The sequence below is a fragment of the Pseudophryne corroboree genome, chromosome 2, assembly GCF_028390025.1.
Source record: "Pseudophryne corroboree isolate aPseCor3 chromosome 2, aPseCor3.hap2, whole genome shotgun sequence".
NCBI classification, from domain to species: domain Eukaryota; kingdom Metazoa; phylum Chordata; class Amphibia; order Anura; family Myobatrachidae; genus Pseudophryne; species Pseudophryne corroboree.
This window is the reverse complement of record NC_086445.1, coordinates 688746818-688766358: the sequence shown is the minus strand read 5'-3', so window position 1 is coordinate 688766358 and position 19541 is coordinate 688746818. Positions and strand designations below refer to the sequence as shown.

Below are 19541 nucleotides of genomic sequence, written 5' to 3'. Positions count from 1 at the left end.
TACAAGATGACAGCAAGGATAAGAACGAAAGAACGCCAATCCCATATGCTGGCTGGTAAGCATGGTCCCAGAGACACTTCCCACGGCCCAGAGGGACACAGAAGGCCAAAATATGACCCTGCCACACCGGGTAATGGAGGTTTGCACCCCAAAGTGTGACAGCATGATTGTTGGTGCCAGAGAAGATGTTTGAGCATCTTAAAAGAAAAGAAAAAAAAAAAAGAAGGTTTCATGCACAACTGCTACTTCAGTTTATAGAGAATGGTGCACAAATCATAAAGCATGCAGTGAGCATCAATTCTGTACATGAAAAAGGCTTTTTCAATGAAAGGTCTTAGAGGAGACTGGCCACGCATTACAACAGAGGTATGCAGTAAAGTATCTGATTGCATAGCACATTGAACCTTTCAGTGGATGGACTACCAGCAGAAGATTACAGTAGGTTCCACTTCTGTCAGCTGAGAACAACTAAGAGGCTACAGTAGGCAAGGACTCACCAAAAATGGATGGATAGAAAATTAAGTAATCGTTGCATGGTCTGCCAAATCGATTTCTGCTGCAACATGCTAATGGTAGGGCCAAAATTTTTGGAATTATAAAAATGAATCCATGGATCTATCCTGCATTATGTGTCCACAGTTTAGGATTGTGATGGAATGGTGAAGGGAACATTTTCTTGGTATACATTAGGCCCATTCATACCAATTTTTTTTTTAAAAGCCACAAATAACTAGAGCAGAGGTTCTCAAATGTGGTCCTTAAGGCACCCCAACGATCCAGGTTTTAGGTATATGCATGGCTCAACACAGATGGTTAAGTCAAATTGACTGAGGTACTAATGAACCTGGACAGTTAGGGATGCCTTGAGGACTGGTTTTAAGAACCTCTGAACTAGAGTATTGTGGCTGAACCTGTGCTTCCCTTAATGGCCAATCTGCTCATCTTCTAATGGCTACATCCACCAGGATAATGTCTCAGGTGACAAAGCTCATCATTAAGCCGGTTCCATTGACAATACAATAAGTTCAGTGTATTCCAATGGCCTCTACAGTCACCAGATCTCAACCAAATATAGCATCTCTGGCATGTGGAGGAACGGGAAAGTTGCCGCATTTCCTCCAAATGGATCTTCTGCAACGATGTGATGCTATAGGGGTATATGCAATTGCGGTCAAATTGCCGCAAATGTCGAAAAACGGGGCATTTTCGACACAAAAAAAAAAAATGAATCGACAATGCAATACAGTACTTTTCGACAAAAAAAAAAAACGTCCGTTTCAAATTCGAGTTTTTGCAATTCGACAGTTGTCAAATTCGACATGTCTGCAATGGTAAAAATGCGGCTTTTCGACAAAAGTATATTCAATTGAAGAATGTCGATTCGACAACAGCGCTTTTCGACAGTCATTTCGTCAATTTCAGTCCGCCTCATTTTGCTGGCGGGATCTAATAAAATTTTTTAAAAACATGGGTTTTTTTTTTTATTGCTAATAGCATATCTATTTATATTAGAAGGGATTATGTACTTGGTTTGTCTATTAGGACCCACAAGTATTATTTATATATTTTTTAAAAGAATATTTTTTTATTTATTTTTTTACCGACTAAAATAATATGGAGAGATCAGAGCATGTTTTTCAGTGGGAAGGGGTGGGAATGTGTAAAAAAAAAAAAAAAAAAAAAAAAAATCATCATGAAAAAAAAATGCGTGGGGTCCCCCCTCCTAAGCATAACCAGCCTTGGGCTCTTTGAGCCGGTCCTGGTTGTAAAAATACGGGGGGAAAAATGACAGGGGATCCCCCGTATTTTTACAACCAGCACCGGGCTCTGCGTCCGGTCCTGGTGCCAAAAATACGGGGGACAAAAAACATAGGGGTCCCCGTATTTTTAACACCAGCACTGGGCTCCACTAGTCAGAGAGATAATGCCACAGCAGGGGGACACTTTTATATCGGTCCCTGCGGCCGTGGCATTAAATCACTAACTAGTCACCCATGGCTGGGGTTACCCTGGAGGAGCGGAGACTCCTTAAATCAAGGGGTCCCCCCCCTCCAGCCACCCAAGGGCCAGGGGTGAAGCCCGAGGCTGTCCCCCCAATCCAAGGGCTGCGGATGGGAGGCTGATAGCCAAGTGACAAAAATAAAGAATATTGTTTTTTTGTAGCAGAACTACAAGTGCCAGCAAGCCTCCCCCGCAAGCTGGTACTCGGAGAACCACACGTACCAGCATGCGGGGGGGAAACGGGCCCGCTGGTACCTGTAGTTCTACTGCAAAAAAAATACCCAAATAAAAACAGTACACACACACACACACACACACACACACACACACACACACCGTGAAAGTAAAACTTTATTACATACATGCACGTCGACACACACATACTTACCTATGTTGACACGCCGACTCGGTCCACTTCTCCATGTAGAATCCATGGGGTACCTGAAAATAAAATTATACTCACAAAAATCCTGTGTAGCATCTGTCCTCTTCTGCTTTTAAGCCACGTACTTGGCAAAAAAACAAACCGGAAAACATGATCCACGCACTGAAAGAGGTCCCATGTTTACACATGGGACCCCTTTCCCCGACTGCTGAGATCCCCCGTGACTCCTGTCACAGAGGGTCCCTTGAGCTAATCGGGGAGCGCTACGTCGTGGCACTCTCCTGATTGGCTGTGCGCGTCTGAGCTGTCAGACGGCGCATACCACTGCCGCTCCATTATCTTCAATGGTGGGAACTTTGCGGTCAGCGGTGAGGTTACTCGCAGTCAGCGGCTGACCGCGAGTAACCTCACTAAAAGTATAATTTTATTTTCAGGTACCTCATGGATTCTACATTCTGCCGGAATTCGACCGCAATTGCATATACCCCATAATGTCCAGAATTCTTTAAAGCATGTTCTCAACACCTTGCTGAATCCATGCCATAAAGAACACTGGCTATTCTGGGGGCAAACAGCAGTTCCTGCACTGGGCAGGTATACCTATTAAAGCGGCAACTGATTGTTTAATTAATTAGCTTACTGCTATTTGGCCCCCTTCCTCTGTTACATAGAATTTCACATCTTCCAAGGCAATCAATGCACACCGTCTGCAACAAAAATGATTGTATGTTAGAGAACACCATCTACTGTACATAAAACAGGCATGCTGCAGAATTCTGATAACTTATGTGTTGATGTAACAAGCAGTGGAAAAAAGTAGAGAAGTTGTCCATAGCAAACAGTCAGCTCCTGGTGATAAATGCTACCTCAAAGCTGATTGGTTGCTATGGGCAACTTCTCCACTCTTTTCACTGCTTGTTACTGTACATGAACCCCTTAGTTTCCATAAGTATGACAGAACATGCTGCATGAATCAGATTTGTAAAGCAAAAATCACAATGAATACATTAAAGAAATTAAGATAACTTATGTTACTACAGTATACACAAATATTAGATTAATATAGCTAAAACTACTCTAAAAACTGGATAATTTAATTGCAGAATCCACAAAGAAAAAGGTTTCAAATTGGACAATCGTAACATAATCATTGCAAAAACAAGGAAAAGGTATGAAGGATGGAACCTGCACTAAATAGCATACCATGACAAAAATCAAAAGTAACTGTAAAAATGTAATTTAACATAAATCTGTCAAATCTCCTAGTAAAATATTACCAATTAAAAATAAGATTTTACTTACCGATAAATCTATTTCTCATAGTCCGTAGTGGATGCTGGGGACTCCGTCAGGACCATGGGGAATAGCGGCTCCGCAGGAGACAGGGCACAAAAAGTAAGCTTTTAGGATCACATGGTGTGTACTGGCTCCTCCCCCTATGACCCTCCTCCAAGCCTCAGTTAGGTACTGTGCCCGGACGAGCGTACACAATAAGGAAGGATCTTGAATCCCGGGTAAGACTCATACCAGCCACACCAATCACACCGTACAACCTGTGATTTGAACCCAGTTAACATGATAACAACGAAGGAGCCTCTGAAAAGATGGCCCACAACAATAATAACCCGATTTTTGTAACAATAATTATGTACAAGTAATGCAGACAATCCGCACTTGGGATGGGCGCCCAGCATCCACTACGGACTATGAGAAATAGATTTATCGGTAAGTAAAATCTTATTTTCTCTAACGTCCTAGTGGATGCTGGGGACTCCGTCAGGACCATGGGGATTATACCAAAGCTCCCAAACGGGCGGGAGAGTGCGGATGACTCTGCAGCACCGAATGAGAGAACTCCAGGTCCTCCTCAGCCAGGGTATCAAATTTGTAGAATTTTACAAACGTGTTCCCGCCTGACCACGTAGCTGCTCGGCAAAGTTGTAAAGCCGAGACCCCTCGGGCAGCCGCCCAAGATGAGCCCACCTTCCTTGTGGAATGGGCATTTACAGATTTTGGCTGTGGCAGGCCTGCCACAGAATGTGCAAGTTGAATTGTACTACAAATCCAACGAGCAATAGTCTGCTTAGAAGCAGGAGCACCCAGCTTTTTGGGTGCATACAATATAAACAGCAAGTCAGACTTTCTGACTCCAGCCGTCCTGGAATTATATATATATATATATATTATATATATATATATATATATATATATATATATATATATATATATATATATATATATATATATATATATATATATATATATATATATATATATATATATATATATATATATTTTTTTTTTCAGGGCCCAGACAACGTCTAGCAACTTGGAGTCCTCCAAGTCCCTAGTAGCCGCAGGCACCACAATAGGTTGTTTCAGGTGAAACGCTGACACCACCTTAGGAAGAAACTGGGGACGAGTCCCAGTTCTGCCCCGTCCGAATGGAAAATCAAATATGGGCTTTTGTAAGACAAAGCCGCCAATTCTGACAATCGCCTGGCCGAGGCCAGGGCCAACAGCATGGTCACTTTCCATGTGAGATATTTCAAATCCACAGATTTGAGCGGTTCAAACCAATATGATTTGAGGAATCCCAACACTACTTTGAGATCCCACGGTGCCACTGGAGGCACAAAAGGGGCTGTATATGCAATACTCCCTTGACAAATGTCTGGACTTCAGGAACTGAAGCCAATTCTTTCTGGAAGAAAATCTACAGGGCCGAAACTTGAACCTTAATGGACCCCAATTTGAGGCTCAGACACTCCTGTTTTCAGGAAGTGCAGAAATCGACCTAGTTGAAATTTCTTCGTGGGGCCCTCCTGGCCTCACCCACGCAACATATTTTTACCACATGTGGTGATAACGTTGTGCGGTCACCTCCTTCCTGGCTTTGACCAGGGTAGGTATGACCTCTTCCGGAATGCCTTTTCCCTTAGAATCCGGCGTTCAACCGCCATGCCGTCAAACGCAGCCGCGGTAAGTCTTGGAACAGACATGGTACTTGCTGAAGCAAGTCCCTTCTTAGCTCCTGAGGCCATTAGTCCTCTATGAGCATCTCTTGAAGTTCCGGGTACCAAGTCCCTCTTGGCCAATCCGGAGCCACGAGTATAGTTCTTACTCCTCTACATCTTATAATTCTCAATACCTTGGTTATGAGAAGCAGAGGAGGGAACACATACACCGACTGTTACACCCACGGTGTTACCAGGACATCCACAGCTATCGCCTGAAGGTCTCGTGACCTGGCGCAATACCTGTCCCGTTTTTTGTTCGGGCGGGACGCCATCATGTCCACCTTTGGTCTTTCCCAACGGTTCACAATCATGCGGAAAACTTCCCTATGAAGCTCCCACTCTCCCGGGTGGAGGTCGTGCCTGCTGAGGAAGTCTGCTTCCCAGACGTCCACTCCCGGAATGAACACTGCTGACAGTGCTATCACATGATTTTCCGCCTAGCGAAAAATCCTTGCAGTTTTGCCACTGCCCTCCTGCTTCTTGTGCCGCCCTTTCTGTTTACGTGGGCGACTGCCGTGATGTTATCCCACTGGATCAATACCGGCTGACCTTGAAGCAGAGGTCTTGCTAAGTTTAGAGCATTATAAATTTGCTCTTAGCTCCAGTATATTTATGTGGAGAGAATTCTCCAGACTTGATCACACTCCCTGGAAATTTTTTCCCTGTGTGACTGCTCCCCAGCCTCTCAGGCTGGCCTCCGTGGTCACCAGCATCCAATCCTGAATGCCGAATCTACGGCCCTCTAGAAGATGAGCACTCTGTAATCACCACAGGAGAGACACCCTTGTCCTTGGATATAGGGTTATCCGCTGATGCATCTGAAGATGCGATCCGGACCATTTGTCCAGCAGATCCCACTGAAGAGTTCTTGCGTGAAATCTGCCGAATGGAATCGCTTCGTAATAAGCCACCATTTTTACCAGGACTCTTGTGCAATGATGCACTGACACTTTTCCTGGTTTTAGGAGGATCCCGATTAGCTCGGATAACTCCCTGGCTTTCTCCTCTGGGAGAAACACCTTTTTCTGGACTGTGTCCAGAATCATCCCTAGGACCAGCAGACGTGTCGTCGGAACAACTGCGGTTTTGGAATATTTAGAATCCACCCGTGTTGTCGTAGAACTACTTGAGATAGTGCTACTCCGACCTCTAACTGTTCTCTGGACCTTGTTCTTATCAGGAGGTCGTCCATTTTCTTTGAAGACGAATCCTCATTTCGGTCATTACCTTGGTAAGGACCCGGGGTGCCTTGGACAATCCAACGGCATCGTCTGAAACTGATAGTGACAGTTCTGTACCACGAACCTGAGATACCCTTGGTGAGAAAGGCAAATTTTGGGACATGGAGGTAAGCATCCCTGATGTCCCGGGACACCATATAGTCCCCTTCTTCCCGGTTCGCTATCACTGCTCTGAGTGACTCCATCTGGATTTGAACCTTTGTAAGTGTTCAAATATTTCAGATTTAGAATAGGTCTCACCTAGCCTTCTGGCTTCAGTACCACAATATAGTGTGGAATAATACCCCTTTCCCTGTTGTAGGAGGGGTAATTTTATTATCACCTGCTGGGAATACAGCTTGTGAATTGTTTTCAATACTGCCTCCCTGTCGGAGGGAGACATTGGTACAGCAGACTACAGGAACCTGCGAGGGGGAAACGTCTCGACATTCCAATCTGTACCCCTTGGATACTACTTGTAGGATCCAGGGGTCCTGTACGGTCCTAGCGTCATGCTGAGAACTTGGTAGAAGCGGTGGAGGGCTTCTGTTCCTGGGAATGGGCTGCCTGCTGCAGTCTTCTTCCCTTTCCTCTATCCCTGGGCAGATATGACTCTTATAGGGACGAAAGGACTGAGGCTGAAAAGACGGTGTCTTTTTCTGCAGAGATGTGACTTAGGGTAAAAAACGGTGGATTTTCCAGCAGTTGCCGTGGCCACCAGGTCCCATGGACCGACCCCAAATAACTCCTCCCCTTTATACGGCAATACATCTTTGTGCCGTTTGGAATCTGCATCACCTGACCACTGTCGTGTCCATAAACATCTTCTTGCAGATATGGACATCGCATTTACTCTTGATGCCAGAGTGCAAATATCCCTCTGCGCATCTCGCATATATAGAAATGCATCCTTTAAATGCTCTATAGTCAATAAAATACTGTCCCTGTCAAGGGTATCAATATTTTTAGTCAGGGAATCCGACCAAGCCACCTCAGCTCTGCACATCCAGGCTGAGGCGATCGCTGGTCGCAGTATAACACCAGCATGTGTGTGTATACTTTTTAGGATATTTTCCAGCCTCCTATCAGCTGGCTCCTTAAGTACGGCCCTATCTGTAGATGGTACCGCCACTTGTTCTGATAAGCATGTGAGCGCCTTATCCACCCTAAGGGGTATTTCCCAACGCGCCCTAACTTCTGGCGGGAAAGGGTATACCGCCAATAATTTTCTATCGGGGGAAACCAACGCATCATCACACACTTCATTTAATTTATCTGATTCAGGAAAAACTACAGGTAGTTTTTTCACATCCCACATAATACCCTTTTTTGTGGTACTTGTAGTATCAGAAATATGTAACACCTCCTTCATTGCCCTTAACGTGTGGCCCTAAAGGAAAATACGTTTGTTTTTTCACCGTCGACACTGAAATCAGTGTCCGTGTCTGGGTCTGTGTCGACCGACTGAGGTAAATGGGCGTTTTACAGCCCCTGACGGTGTTTGAGACGCCTGGACAGGTACTAATTTGATCGCCGGCCGTCTCATGTCGTCAACCGGCTTGCAGCGTGTTGACATTATCACGTAATTCCATAAATAAGCCATCCATTCCGGTGTCGACTCCCTAGAGAGTGACATCACTATTACAGGCAATTTGCTCCGCCTCCTCACCAACATTTTCCTCATACATGTCGACACACACGTACCGACATACAGCACACACATAGGGAATGCTCTGATAGAGGACAGGACCCACTAGCCCTTTGGGGAGACAGAGGGAGAGTTTGCCAGCACACACCAAAACGCTATAATTATACAGGGACAACCTTTATATAAGTGTTCCTCCCTTATAGCATTTAATATATATTCATATCGCCAAATCAGTGCCCCCCCCTCTCTGTTTTTAACCCTGTTTCTGTAGTGCAGTGCAGGGGAGAGCATGGGAGCCTTCCCACCAGCATTTCTGTGAGGGAAAATGGCGCTGTGTGCTGAGGAGAATAGGCCCCGCCCCCTTTTCGGCGGGCTTCTTCTCCGGAGTTTGTGATGTCTGGCAGGGGTTAAATACATCCATATAGCCTTAAGGGCTATATGTGATGTATTTTTCGCCATACAGGTATCATACATTGCTGCCCAGGGCGCCCCCCCCCGCGCCCTGCACCCTCCGTGACCGCTGTGTGAAGTGTGCTGACAACAATGGCGCACAGCTGCAGTGCTGTGCGCTACCTGATGAAGACTGAAAGTCTTCTGCCGCCTGGTTCCGGACCTCTTCAATTTTCAGCATCTGCAAGGGGGGTCGGCGGCGCGGCTCCGGGACGAACCCCAGGGCGAGACCTGTGTTCCGACTCCCTCTGGAGCTAATGGTGTCCAGTAGCCTAAGAAGCCAATCCATCCTGCACGCAGGTGAGTTCACTTCTCTCCCCTAAGTCCCTCGTAGCAGTGAGCCTGTTGCCAGCAGGACTCACTGAAAATAAAGAACCTAAAAACTTTTTCTAAGCAACTCTTTAAGAGAGCCACCTAGATTGCACCCTGCTCGGACGGGCACAAAAACCTAACTGAGGCTTGGAGGAGGGTCATAGGGGGAGGAGCCAGTACACACCATGTGATCCTAAAAGCTTACTTTTTGTGCCCTGTCTCCTGCGGAGCCGCTATTCCCCATGGTCCTGACGGAGTCCCCAGCATCCACTAGGACGTTAGAGAAAATGTATTATATGATGATTTAAATCACTTAACAGTGTTCTCTTAAAACAAAAGTAAAAGTTTAAAAGACATGTACAATAAGAACAAATTAACTACTCTCTACTAAGCCCTTTAATAGTGAGCATTCCACAGTATGTATTGAAGGGAATCGGATACTTCTGGAGTCTAGGTACAGTAAAGATATTTGGGAAATTACAATTTAAATCTGTCTCGGACTTCATATGGGGACACTTCAAAACCATGGAGGGGTTAGTGAGGGATAGAGGCAGCAGCAATTAATGAACTAACTTTTAGCGATATATAAGCTCACCCCCCACCCCATAATTTTATACTTAACTTTTTTAATATCTTTTTTTTAGCATCAGTAACGTTGCGACGTTGATTTTCCCAACACTGCTAATGTCTGCAGCCACGGCGTGAGAGTCCTGCTGTGCTGACTGATCAGCAGTGATCGGAAGCACGGCAGACACTGGGAGAGGATGCAGGGAAGCAGAGGGACCCAATGAGAGCAGCAGCTGCAGGAAGATTCTCTTCCTGCAGCTGCCCACACTGTACCTGACTGGTCGCATTGTTTGCGACCAGATCAGGTAACGCACTGCCTGGCATGGTCACAAACGATATGACCATGGGATGTAGTTATGTAGTCACAATACAGACGCCGGGATCCCACCCTCTCACAATCCCAATAGTCGGCATGCCGACTACCAGGGACTATTCCCACTCATGTGTCCCCGCAAGGAGCTTTATTGCCTTTTTCCTGGTTTAATCGGTCTGAATTACTGAATCTGTAAAACTTTTTCCTTTACCATCTTGGCTTCGAGAGCCAAGCCATTAAATCTAGCCTCTGAATGACCAGACATAGAATCCGGTCTTGTAACAAAAAAACCTGACATAGAGGGAGTTTGACTCCCGAACCAACGGCCATTTTCACTACGTCAGAGTACCAAATTGTTCTTGGCTAGTTTGGTGCTACTAGTATTACCGGAATCTTTTCCTTTATTTCCTTTAAAACATGCAGATGCATTGGAATTTGTGGAAATATGTATGCCAGTTATATGGTACTACTACTCCATCTATTAAGAATGCTAATGGATCCCTGGTTCTGCAAAAAAAATCTGTTATTCTTGTTGTTGAACCAAGAGGCCATCAAATCTATCTCTGGTTGTCCCCACTTAATGACCAGAAACTAGAAATCTACCAGGTGTAGAGACTATTGTCCAAGAAGAATAGCCTGGAGACTTAAAAAGTCTGCCTTCCAATTTTCTATCCCCAGAATAAACATTGCTGATATAGCCAGGACCCTGTTTTCTGCCCCAGACAGAATCTGAAAGTTTTCTTCATGGTCAAGGGACTCCTTGTCCCTCACAGGTAATTTATATATGCTCTTGTACGCTAGCATTGTCAGACAGATCTTCCGCCATGTTTAATGTGTTCAGAAATGCTAGCTTCAACACCTTTATGGAAAGCCTGGTTTCTTTTCTGAACCACAGCCCCTGAAAAAGGTGGTCCCCCATGACTGCTGCCACATCCCTGAAGACTGCCATGTATAGTAAACACTACCCAGTCCAGGGAAAGTTAACTCTTGAATTTGTTTAGATTTTCCATATCAGACCACCACCTGAGAGCCTTGTCTCTGGAGACAGAGTAATGAATTGTTTTGATAGCCGATGCTGACCAGCTCTATAGAATGTTTACTTGGAACATTCTGGAATGAAATCTTGCATATTGCATGAAAACAACAATTTTCCCAAACAGTTTCATTGAACAGAAAACGGATCCTAAAATCAGTATGGCTAGCTTCTGAATATCTTTGATTTTTTTTTTTTTTTCTGTCAGCTAAAATCTGGACAATTCTGTGTTGAATTTTAGACACACAAATTCCATTTGCCAACTAAGAAGCAACCTGAATTTATTCCAATTTATGACTCAACCATGGACTTGCAACACTTCCAATGCCCTTAGAAGAGCTGTCTGAACTGCTTTGAACATTAAAATCAACGAAATAAGGGATCATTTAAATAACACCCACACAGGTATAGTGTTCTAGTCGACAATTCAGGGGCCGTCCTCCCTTTTATCAAGGCATGTCTTGATAAAAGGGAGGACGGTCCCTGAAACATCGACCAGAACACCATACCTGTGTGGGGGTTATTTATTTTGCCAGGAGTGCCAACCATTTCTCACAGATATACTATACCCCGAAAGGGGACGGTGAGGCATCCAGACTTGTTACACTAGTTGTTTCTGTGAGTGCCAGACGTGTGCGTGTGTTTATAATAAGAATTTACTTACCGATAATTCTATTTCTCATAGTCCGTAGTGGATGCTGGGACTCCGTAAGGACCATGGGGAATAGCGGCTCCGCAGGAGACTGGGCACAAAAGTAAAAGCTTGAACTAGCTGGTGTGCACTGGCTCCTCCCCCTAGGACCCTCCTCCAAGCCTCAGTTAGGATACTGTGCCCGGACGAGCGTACATAATAAGGAAGGATATTGAATCCCGGGTAAGACTCATACCAGCCACACCAATCACACCGTACAACCTGTGATCTGAACCCAGGTAACAGTATGATAAACGAAGGAGCCTCTGAAAAGATGGCTCACAACAATAATAACCCGAATTTTGTAACAATAACTATATACAAGTATTGCAGACAATCCGCACTTGGGATGGGCGCCCAGCATCCACTACGGACTATGAGAAATAGAATTATCGGTAAGTAAATTCTTATTTTCTCTAACGTCCTAAGTGGATGCTGGGACTCCGTAAGGACCATGGGGATTATACCACAGCTCCCAAACGGGCGGGAGAGTGCGGATGACTCTGCAGCACCGAATGAGAGAACTCCAGGTCCTCCTCAGCCAGGGTATCAAATTTGTAGAATTTAGCAAACGTGTTTGCCCCTGACCAAGTAGCTGCTCGGCAAAGTTGTAAAGCCGAGACCCCTCGGGCAGCCGCCCAAGATGAGCCCACCTTCCTTGTGGAATGGGCTTTTACAGATTTTGGCTGTGGCAGGCCTGCCACAGAATGTGCAAGCTGAATTGTACTACAAATCCAACGAGCAATCGTCTGCTTAGAAGCAGGAGCACCCAGCTTGTTGGGTGCATACAGGATAAACAGCGAGTCAGATTTCCTGACTCCAGCCGTCCTGGAAATATATATTTTCAGGGCCCTGACTACGTCCAGTAACTTGGAGTCCTCCAAGTCCCTAGTAGCCGCAGGCACCACAATAGGCTGGTTCACGTGAAACGCTGAAACCACCTTTGGGAGAAATTGAGGACGAGTCCTCAATTCTGCCCTATCCGTGTGAAAAATCAGGTAAGGGCTTTTATAAGATAAAGCCGCCAATTCTGAGACACGCCTGGCTGAAGCCAGGGCTAACAGCATTACCACCTTCCATGTGAGATATTTTAATTCCACAGTGGTGAGTGGTTCAAACCAATGTGATTTTAGGAACCCCAAAACCACATTGAGATCCCAAGGTGCCACCGGGGGCACAAAAGGAGGCTGTATATGCAGTACCCCTTTGACAAACGTCTGGACTTCAGGCACTGAAGCCAGTTCTTTTTGGAAGAAAATCGACAGGGCCGAAATTTGAACCTTAATGGACCCTAATTTTAGGCCCATAGACAGTCCTGTTTGCAGGAAATGTAGGAAGCGACCCAGTTGAAATTCCTCTGTAGGGGCCTCTTTGGCCTCACACCACGCAACATATTTTCGCCAAATGCGGTGATAATGTTTCGCCGTTACATCCTTCCTGGCCTTTATCAGGGTAGGGATGACTTCTTCTGGAATGCCTTTTTCCTTCAGGATCCGGCGTTCAACCGCCATGCCGTCAAACGCAGCCGCGGTAAGTCTTGGAACAGACAAGGTCCCTGCTGGAGCAGGTCCTTTCTTAGAGGTAGAGGCCACGGGTCCTCCGTGAGCATCTCTTGAAGTTCCGGGTACCAAGTCCTTCTTGGCCAATCCGGAACCACGAGTATAGTTCTTACTCCTCTCCTTTTTATGATTCTCAGTACTTTTGGTATGAGAGGCAGAGGAGGGAACACATACACTGACTGGTACACCCATGGTGTTACCAGAGCGTCCACCGCTATTGCCTGAGGGTCCCATGACCTGGCGCAATATCTGTCTAGTTTTTTGTTGAGACGGGACGCCATCATGTCCACCTTTGGTTTTTCCCAACGGTTTACCATCTCTTGGAAGACTTCTGGATGAAGTCCCCACTCCCCCGGGTGAAGGTCGTGTCTGCTGAGGAAGTCCGCTTCCCAGTTGTCCACTCCCGGAATGAACACTGCTGACAGTGCTATCACATGATTCTCCGCCCAGCAAAGAATCCTTGCAGCTTCTGCCATCGCCCTCCTGCTTCTCGTGCCGCCCTGTCTGTTTACGTGGGCGACTGACGTGATGTTGTCCGATTGGATCAATACCGCCTGACCCTGAAGCAGGGGTTTTGCTTGACTTAGGGCATTGTAAATGGCCCTTAGTTCCAGAATGTTTATATGAAGAGATGTTTCCATGCTTGACCACAAGCCCTGGAAATTTTGTCCCTGTGTGACTGCTCCCCAGCCTCTCAGGCTGGCATCTGTGGTCACCAGGATCCAATCCTGAATGCCGAATCTGCGGCCCTCTAGTAGATGAGCACTCTGCAGCCACCACAGAAGAGACACCCTTGTCCTTGGCGACAGGGTTATCCGCTGATGCATCTGAAGATGCGATCCGGACCATTTGTCCAGAAGATCCCACTGAAACGTTCTTGCATGGAATCTTCCGAATGGAATCGCTTCGTAAGAAGCCACCATTTTTCCCAGGACCCTCGTGCACTGATGCACTGACACCTGGCCTGGTTTTAGGAGATTCCTGACTAGCTCGGATAACTCCCTGGCCTTCTCCTCTGGGAGAAACACCTTTTTCTGGACTGTGTCCAGAATCATTCCTAGGAACAGGAGACGTGTCGTCGGCCATTACCTTGGTAAAGACCCGAGGTGCCGTGGACAATCCAAACGGCAGCGTCTGAAACTGATAATGACAGTTTTGTACTACAAACCTGAGGTACCCTTGGTGAGAAGGGTAGATTGGGACGTGGAGATAAGCATCTTTGATGTCCAGAGACACCATATAGTCCCCTTCTTCCAGGTTTGCTATCACTGCTCTGAGTGACTCCATCTTGAATTTGAACCTCTTTATGTAAGTGTTCAAGGATTTTAGGATTTAAAATTGGTCTCACCGAGCCGTCCGGCTTCGGTACCACAAACAGCGTGGAATAATACCCCTTTCCCTGTTGTAGGAGAGGTACCTTGATTATCACCTGCTGGGAATACAGCTTGTGAATGGCTTCCAAAACTGCCTCCCTGTCGGAGGGAGACTTTGGTAGAGCAGACTTCAGGAACCGGCGAGGGGGAGACGTCTCGAATTCCAGTTTGTACCCCTGTGATACTACCTGCAGAATCCAGGGGTCCACTTGCGAGTGAGCCCACTGCGCGTTGAAATTTTTGAGACGGGCCCCCACCGTGTCCGAGTCCGCTTGTAAAGCCCCAGCGTCATGCTGAAGACTTGGCAGACGCAGAGGAGGGCTTCTGCTCCTGGGAAGAGGCTGCCTGGTGCAGTCTTTTTCCTCTTCCTCTGCCCCGGGGCAGAAATGAGTGGCCTTTTGCCCGCCTGTACTTATGGGAACGAAAGGACTGAGTTTGAAAAGACGGTGTCTTTTTCTGCTGAGAGGTGACCTGGGGTAAAAAGGTGGACTTTCCGGCCGTTGCCGTGGCCACCAGGTCCGATAGACCGGCCCCAAATAACTCCTCCCCTTTAAACGGCAATACTTCCATATGTCGTTTGGAATCCGCATCCCCTGACCACTGTCGCGTCCATAACGCTCTTCTGGCAGAAATGGACATAGCACTCACTCTTGATGCCAGGGTGCAAATATCCCTCTGTGCATCACGCATATATAGTAATGCATCCTTCAAATGCTCTATAGTTAGTAATATACTGTCCCTATCCAGGGTATCAATATTTTCAGTCAGGGAATCCGACCACGCAACTCCAGCACTGCACATCCAGGCTGATGCGATTGCTGGTCGCAGTATAACACCAGTATGTGTGTATATACCCTTCAGGATATTTTCCTGCCTTCTATCCGCTGGTTCTTTGAGGGCGGCCGTATCAGGAGACGGTAACGCTACTTGTTTAGATAAACGTGTGAGCGCTTTATCTACTCTAGGGGGTGTTTCCCAACGCGCCCTAACCTCTGGCGGGAAAGGGTATAGTGCCAATAATTTATTAGAAATTAGCACTTTATCGGGGGAAACCCACGCTTTATCACACACCTCATTTAATTCATCTGACTCAGGAAAAGCTACTGGTAGTTTTTTCACTCCCCACATAATACCCTTCTTTGTGGTACTTGTAGTGTCAGAAATGTTCAATGCCTCCTTCATTGCCGTGATCATGTAACGTGTGGCCCTACTGGACATTACGTTTGTCTCCTCACCGTCGACACTGGACTCAGTATCCGTGTCTGGGTCTGTGTCGACCCACTGAGGTAACGGGCGTTTTATCGCCCCTGACGGTGTCTGAGACGCCTGGACAGGCACTAATTGATTTGTCGGCTGTCTCATGTCGTCAACAGTTTTTTGTAAAGTGCTGACATTGTCACGTAGTTCTTTAAATACAACCATCCAGTCAGGTGTCGACTCCCTAGGGGGTGACATCACTAATACAGGCAATTGCTCTGCTTCCTCATTTTCCTCCTCATACATGTCGACACAATCGTACCGACACCCAGCACACACACAGGGAATGCTCTGCTAGAGGACAGGACCCCACTAGCCCTTTGGGGAGACAGAGGGAGAGTTTGCCAGCACACACCAGAGCGCTATATATATATATATATATATATATATATATATATATATATATATATATATATAGGGATAACCTTATATAAGTGTTACTCCCTTTTATAGCTGCTGTTTATAATTTAGCTGCCAATAGTGCCCCCCCTCTCTCGTTTTTACCCTGATTCTGTAGGGACTGCAGGGGAGAGTCAGGGAGCCGTCCTTCCAGCGGAACTGTGAGGGAAAATGGCGCTTGTGTGCTGAGGAGATAGGCTCCGCCCCTTCACGACGGCCTTATCTCCCGCTTTTTTCTGGAAAACTGGCAGGGGTTAAATACATCCATATAGCCCAGGAGCTATATGTGATGTATTTCTTTTGCCATCCTAAGGTATTTCTGTTTTTATTGCGTCTCAGGGCGCTCCCCCCCAGCGCCCTGCACCCTCAGTGACCGGAGTGTGAAGTGTGCTGAGAGCAATGGCGCACAGCTGCAGTGCTGTGCGCTACCTTAGTTGAAGACAGGAACGTCTTCTGCCGCCGATTTCACCGGACCTCTTCGTTCTTCTGGCTCTGTAAGGGGGCCGGCGACGCGGCTCCGGGACCCATCCAGGCTGACCCTGTGATCGTCCCTCTGGAGCTAATGTCCAGTAGCCTAAGAAACCCAATCCACTCTGCACGCAGGTGAGTTCGTTTCTTCTCCCCTTAGTCCCACGATGCAGTGAGCCTGTTGCCAGCAGGACTCACTGAAAATAAAAAACCTAAAATAAACTTTTACTCTAAGCAGCTCAGGAGAGCCACCTAGCATGCACCCTTCTCGTTCGGGCACAAAAATCTAACTGAGGCTTGGAGGAGGGTCATAGGGGGAGGAGCCAGTGCACACCAGCTAGTTCAAGCTTTTACTTTTGTGCCCAGTCTCCTGCGGAGCCGCTATTCCCCATGGTCCTTACGGAGTCCCAGCATCCACTTAGGACGTTAGAGAAATATATTTCTCTGACGTCCTAGTGGATGCTGGGTACTCCGTAAGGACCATGGGGTATAGACGGGCTCCGCAGGAGACTGGGCACTCTTAAAAGAAAGATTAGGTACTATATCTGGTGTGCACTGGCTCCTCCCTCTATGCCCCTCCTCCAGACCTCAGTTAGTATCTGTGCCCGGCCAGAGCTGGATGCACCCTAGGGGCTCTCCTGAGCTTCCTAGAAAAGAAAGTATTTGTTAGGTTTTTTATTTTCAGTGAGATCTGCTGGCAGACTCACTGCTACGTGGGACTGAGGGGAGAGAAGCGAACCTACCTGCTTGCAGCTAGCTTGGGCTTCTAAGGCTACTGGACACCATTAGTTCCAGAGGGATCAAACACAGGCCCAGTCCTCGGTCGTCCGGTCACGGAGCCGCGCCGTTGCAGAGCCAGAAGAACGAAGAGAAGTTGAAAAACGGCGGCTGAAGACTCCGGTCTTCATTAAGGTAGCGCACAGCACTGCAGCTGTGCGCCATTGCTCCCTTAGCACACCACACACTCCGGTCACTGATGGGTGCAGGGCGCTGGGGGGGGGGGGGGTAGAGGCGCAGTTAGTTAGGGGCAGCAATTAGATCACCTTACTTGGCGAAAAGCACATAATACAGTCTGATAAACTGTATATGTGCATTAACCCCCGCCATTAAAGTACATAAAAGGACAGAAGCCCGCCGCTGAGGGGGCCGGGCCTTCTTCCTCAGCACACCGGCGCCATTTTCTCTTCACAGCTCAGCTGAAAGGAAGCTCCCCAGGCTCTCCCCTGCAGTATCCTGGTACACAAAGGGTAAAAAAGAGAGGGGGGGCACATAAATTTAGGCGCAAAACTGTGTATATAAGCTGCTATAGGGGAAAATCACTCAGTATAGTGTACATCCCTGTATTATATAGCGCTGTGGTGTGTGCTGGCATACTCTCTCTCTGTCTCTCCAAAGGGCCTGGTGGGGGAACGGTCTTCAAATAGAGCATCCCCTGTGTGTGTGGTGTGTCGGTACGCGTGTGTCGACATGTCTGAGGTAAAAGGCTCCTCTAAGGAGGTGATAGAGCGGATAAGTGTGTGGGAGGGTGTCTCCTTCGACAACGCAGACACCTGTTTGGATATGTGTAAGTGCTGAGGTAAAATTATTGCACAAAAGGTTAGGGAACAGAAAGGAAATCTACCCTGGTCTGTCCCTATGTCACAGAGTCCTTCAGAGTCTCTCTATGTTCACTATCCAAAATAACAAAGTATCGACACGGAGTTTAACTCCACTGTCTACTACGATAATGCAAAGTTACAGCCAAGAGGGCTAAAAGATATTCAATATATGATTATTGGAATAAAAGATGATTTGCATATCACTGATGACTCATCTGTCCCTGACACGAGAGTACACATGTTAAGGGGAGCGCTATACAATAGGAGAGCTATATAATAGGAGAGCGCTATATAATGCAGGGATTAACACTATAACTGAGTGATTTTTTCCCCAAATAGCTGCTTGTATACATATATTGCGCCTAAATTTAGTGCCCCCCCTCTCTTTTTAACCCTTTGAGCCTGAAAACTACAGGGGAGAGCCTGGGGAGCTGTCTTCCAGCTGCACTGTGAAGAGAAAATGGCGCCAGTGTGCTGAGGGAGAAGCCCCGCCCCCTTTTCGGCGGACTTTCTCCCGCTTTTTCTGTGATACTGGCAGGGGTAATTTTACATCTATATAGCCTCTGGGACTATATATGATGTATATTTTGCCAGCCAAGGTGTTATTTATTGCCCTCAGGGCGCCCCCCCCCCCCCCAGCGCCCTGCACCCATCAGTGACCGAAGTGAGAGGTGTACATGAGGAGCAATGGCGCACAGCTGCAGTGCTGTGCGCTACCTTGGTGAAGACCGAAGTCTTCTGCCGCCGATTTTCCGGACCTTCTTCGTGCTTCTGGCTCTGTAAGGGGGACGGCGGCGCGGCTCCGGGAACGAACACCAAGGTCGGGTCCTGCGGTCGATCCCTCTGGAGCTAATGGTGTCCAGTAGCCTAAGAAGCCCAAACTACCACCTGTTAGGTAGGTTCGCTTCTTCTCCCCTTAGTCCCTCGCTGCAGTGAGTCTGTTGCCAGCAGATCTCACTGAAAATAAAAAACCTAAATATACTTTCTTTCTAGGTGCTCAGGAGAGCCCCTAGTGTGCATCCAGCTCGGCCGGGCACAAGAATCTAACTGAGGTCTGGAGGAGGGTCTTAGTGGGAGGAGCCAGTGCACACCAGGTAGTCCTAAAGCTTTCTTTAGTTGTGCCCAGTCTCCTGCGGAGCCGCTAATCCCCATGGTCCTTACGGAGTCCCAGCATCCACTTAGGACGTTAGAGAAAAGAGCGGGAATCTCCAGACAAGAGACGGCAGCTTCCCACAAGAGAATTCTCA

General features: G+C 47.1%; 1 protein-coding gene across 4 annotated transcripts in view; it reads right to left on the bottom strand.

The window, feature by feature from the left end:
* The window catches only part of PFKFB2 (6-phosphofructo-2-kinase/fructose-2,6-biphosphatase 2), a 248721-nt gene that overhangs the window by 162612 nt on the left and 66568 nt on the right, over nucleotides 1-19541 (bottom strand). For all 4 annotated transcript variants that reach the window (XM_063955191.1, XM_063955189.1, XM_063955188.1 and 1 more), the window contains one exon: nucleotides 3027-3093. In XM_063955191.1, coding sequence (XP_063811261.1) covers nucleotides 3027-3093 — 67 coding nt within the window. The remainder of the gene's footprint in view (nucleotides 1-3026; nucleotides 3094-19541) is intronic.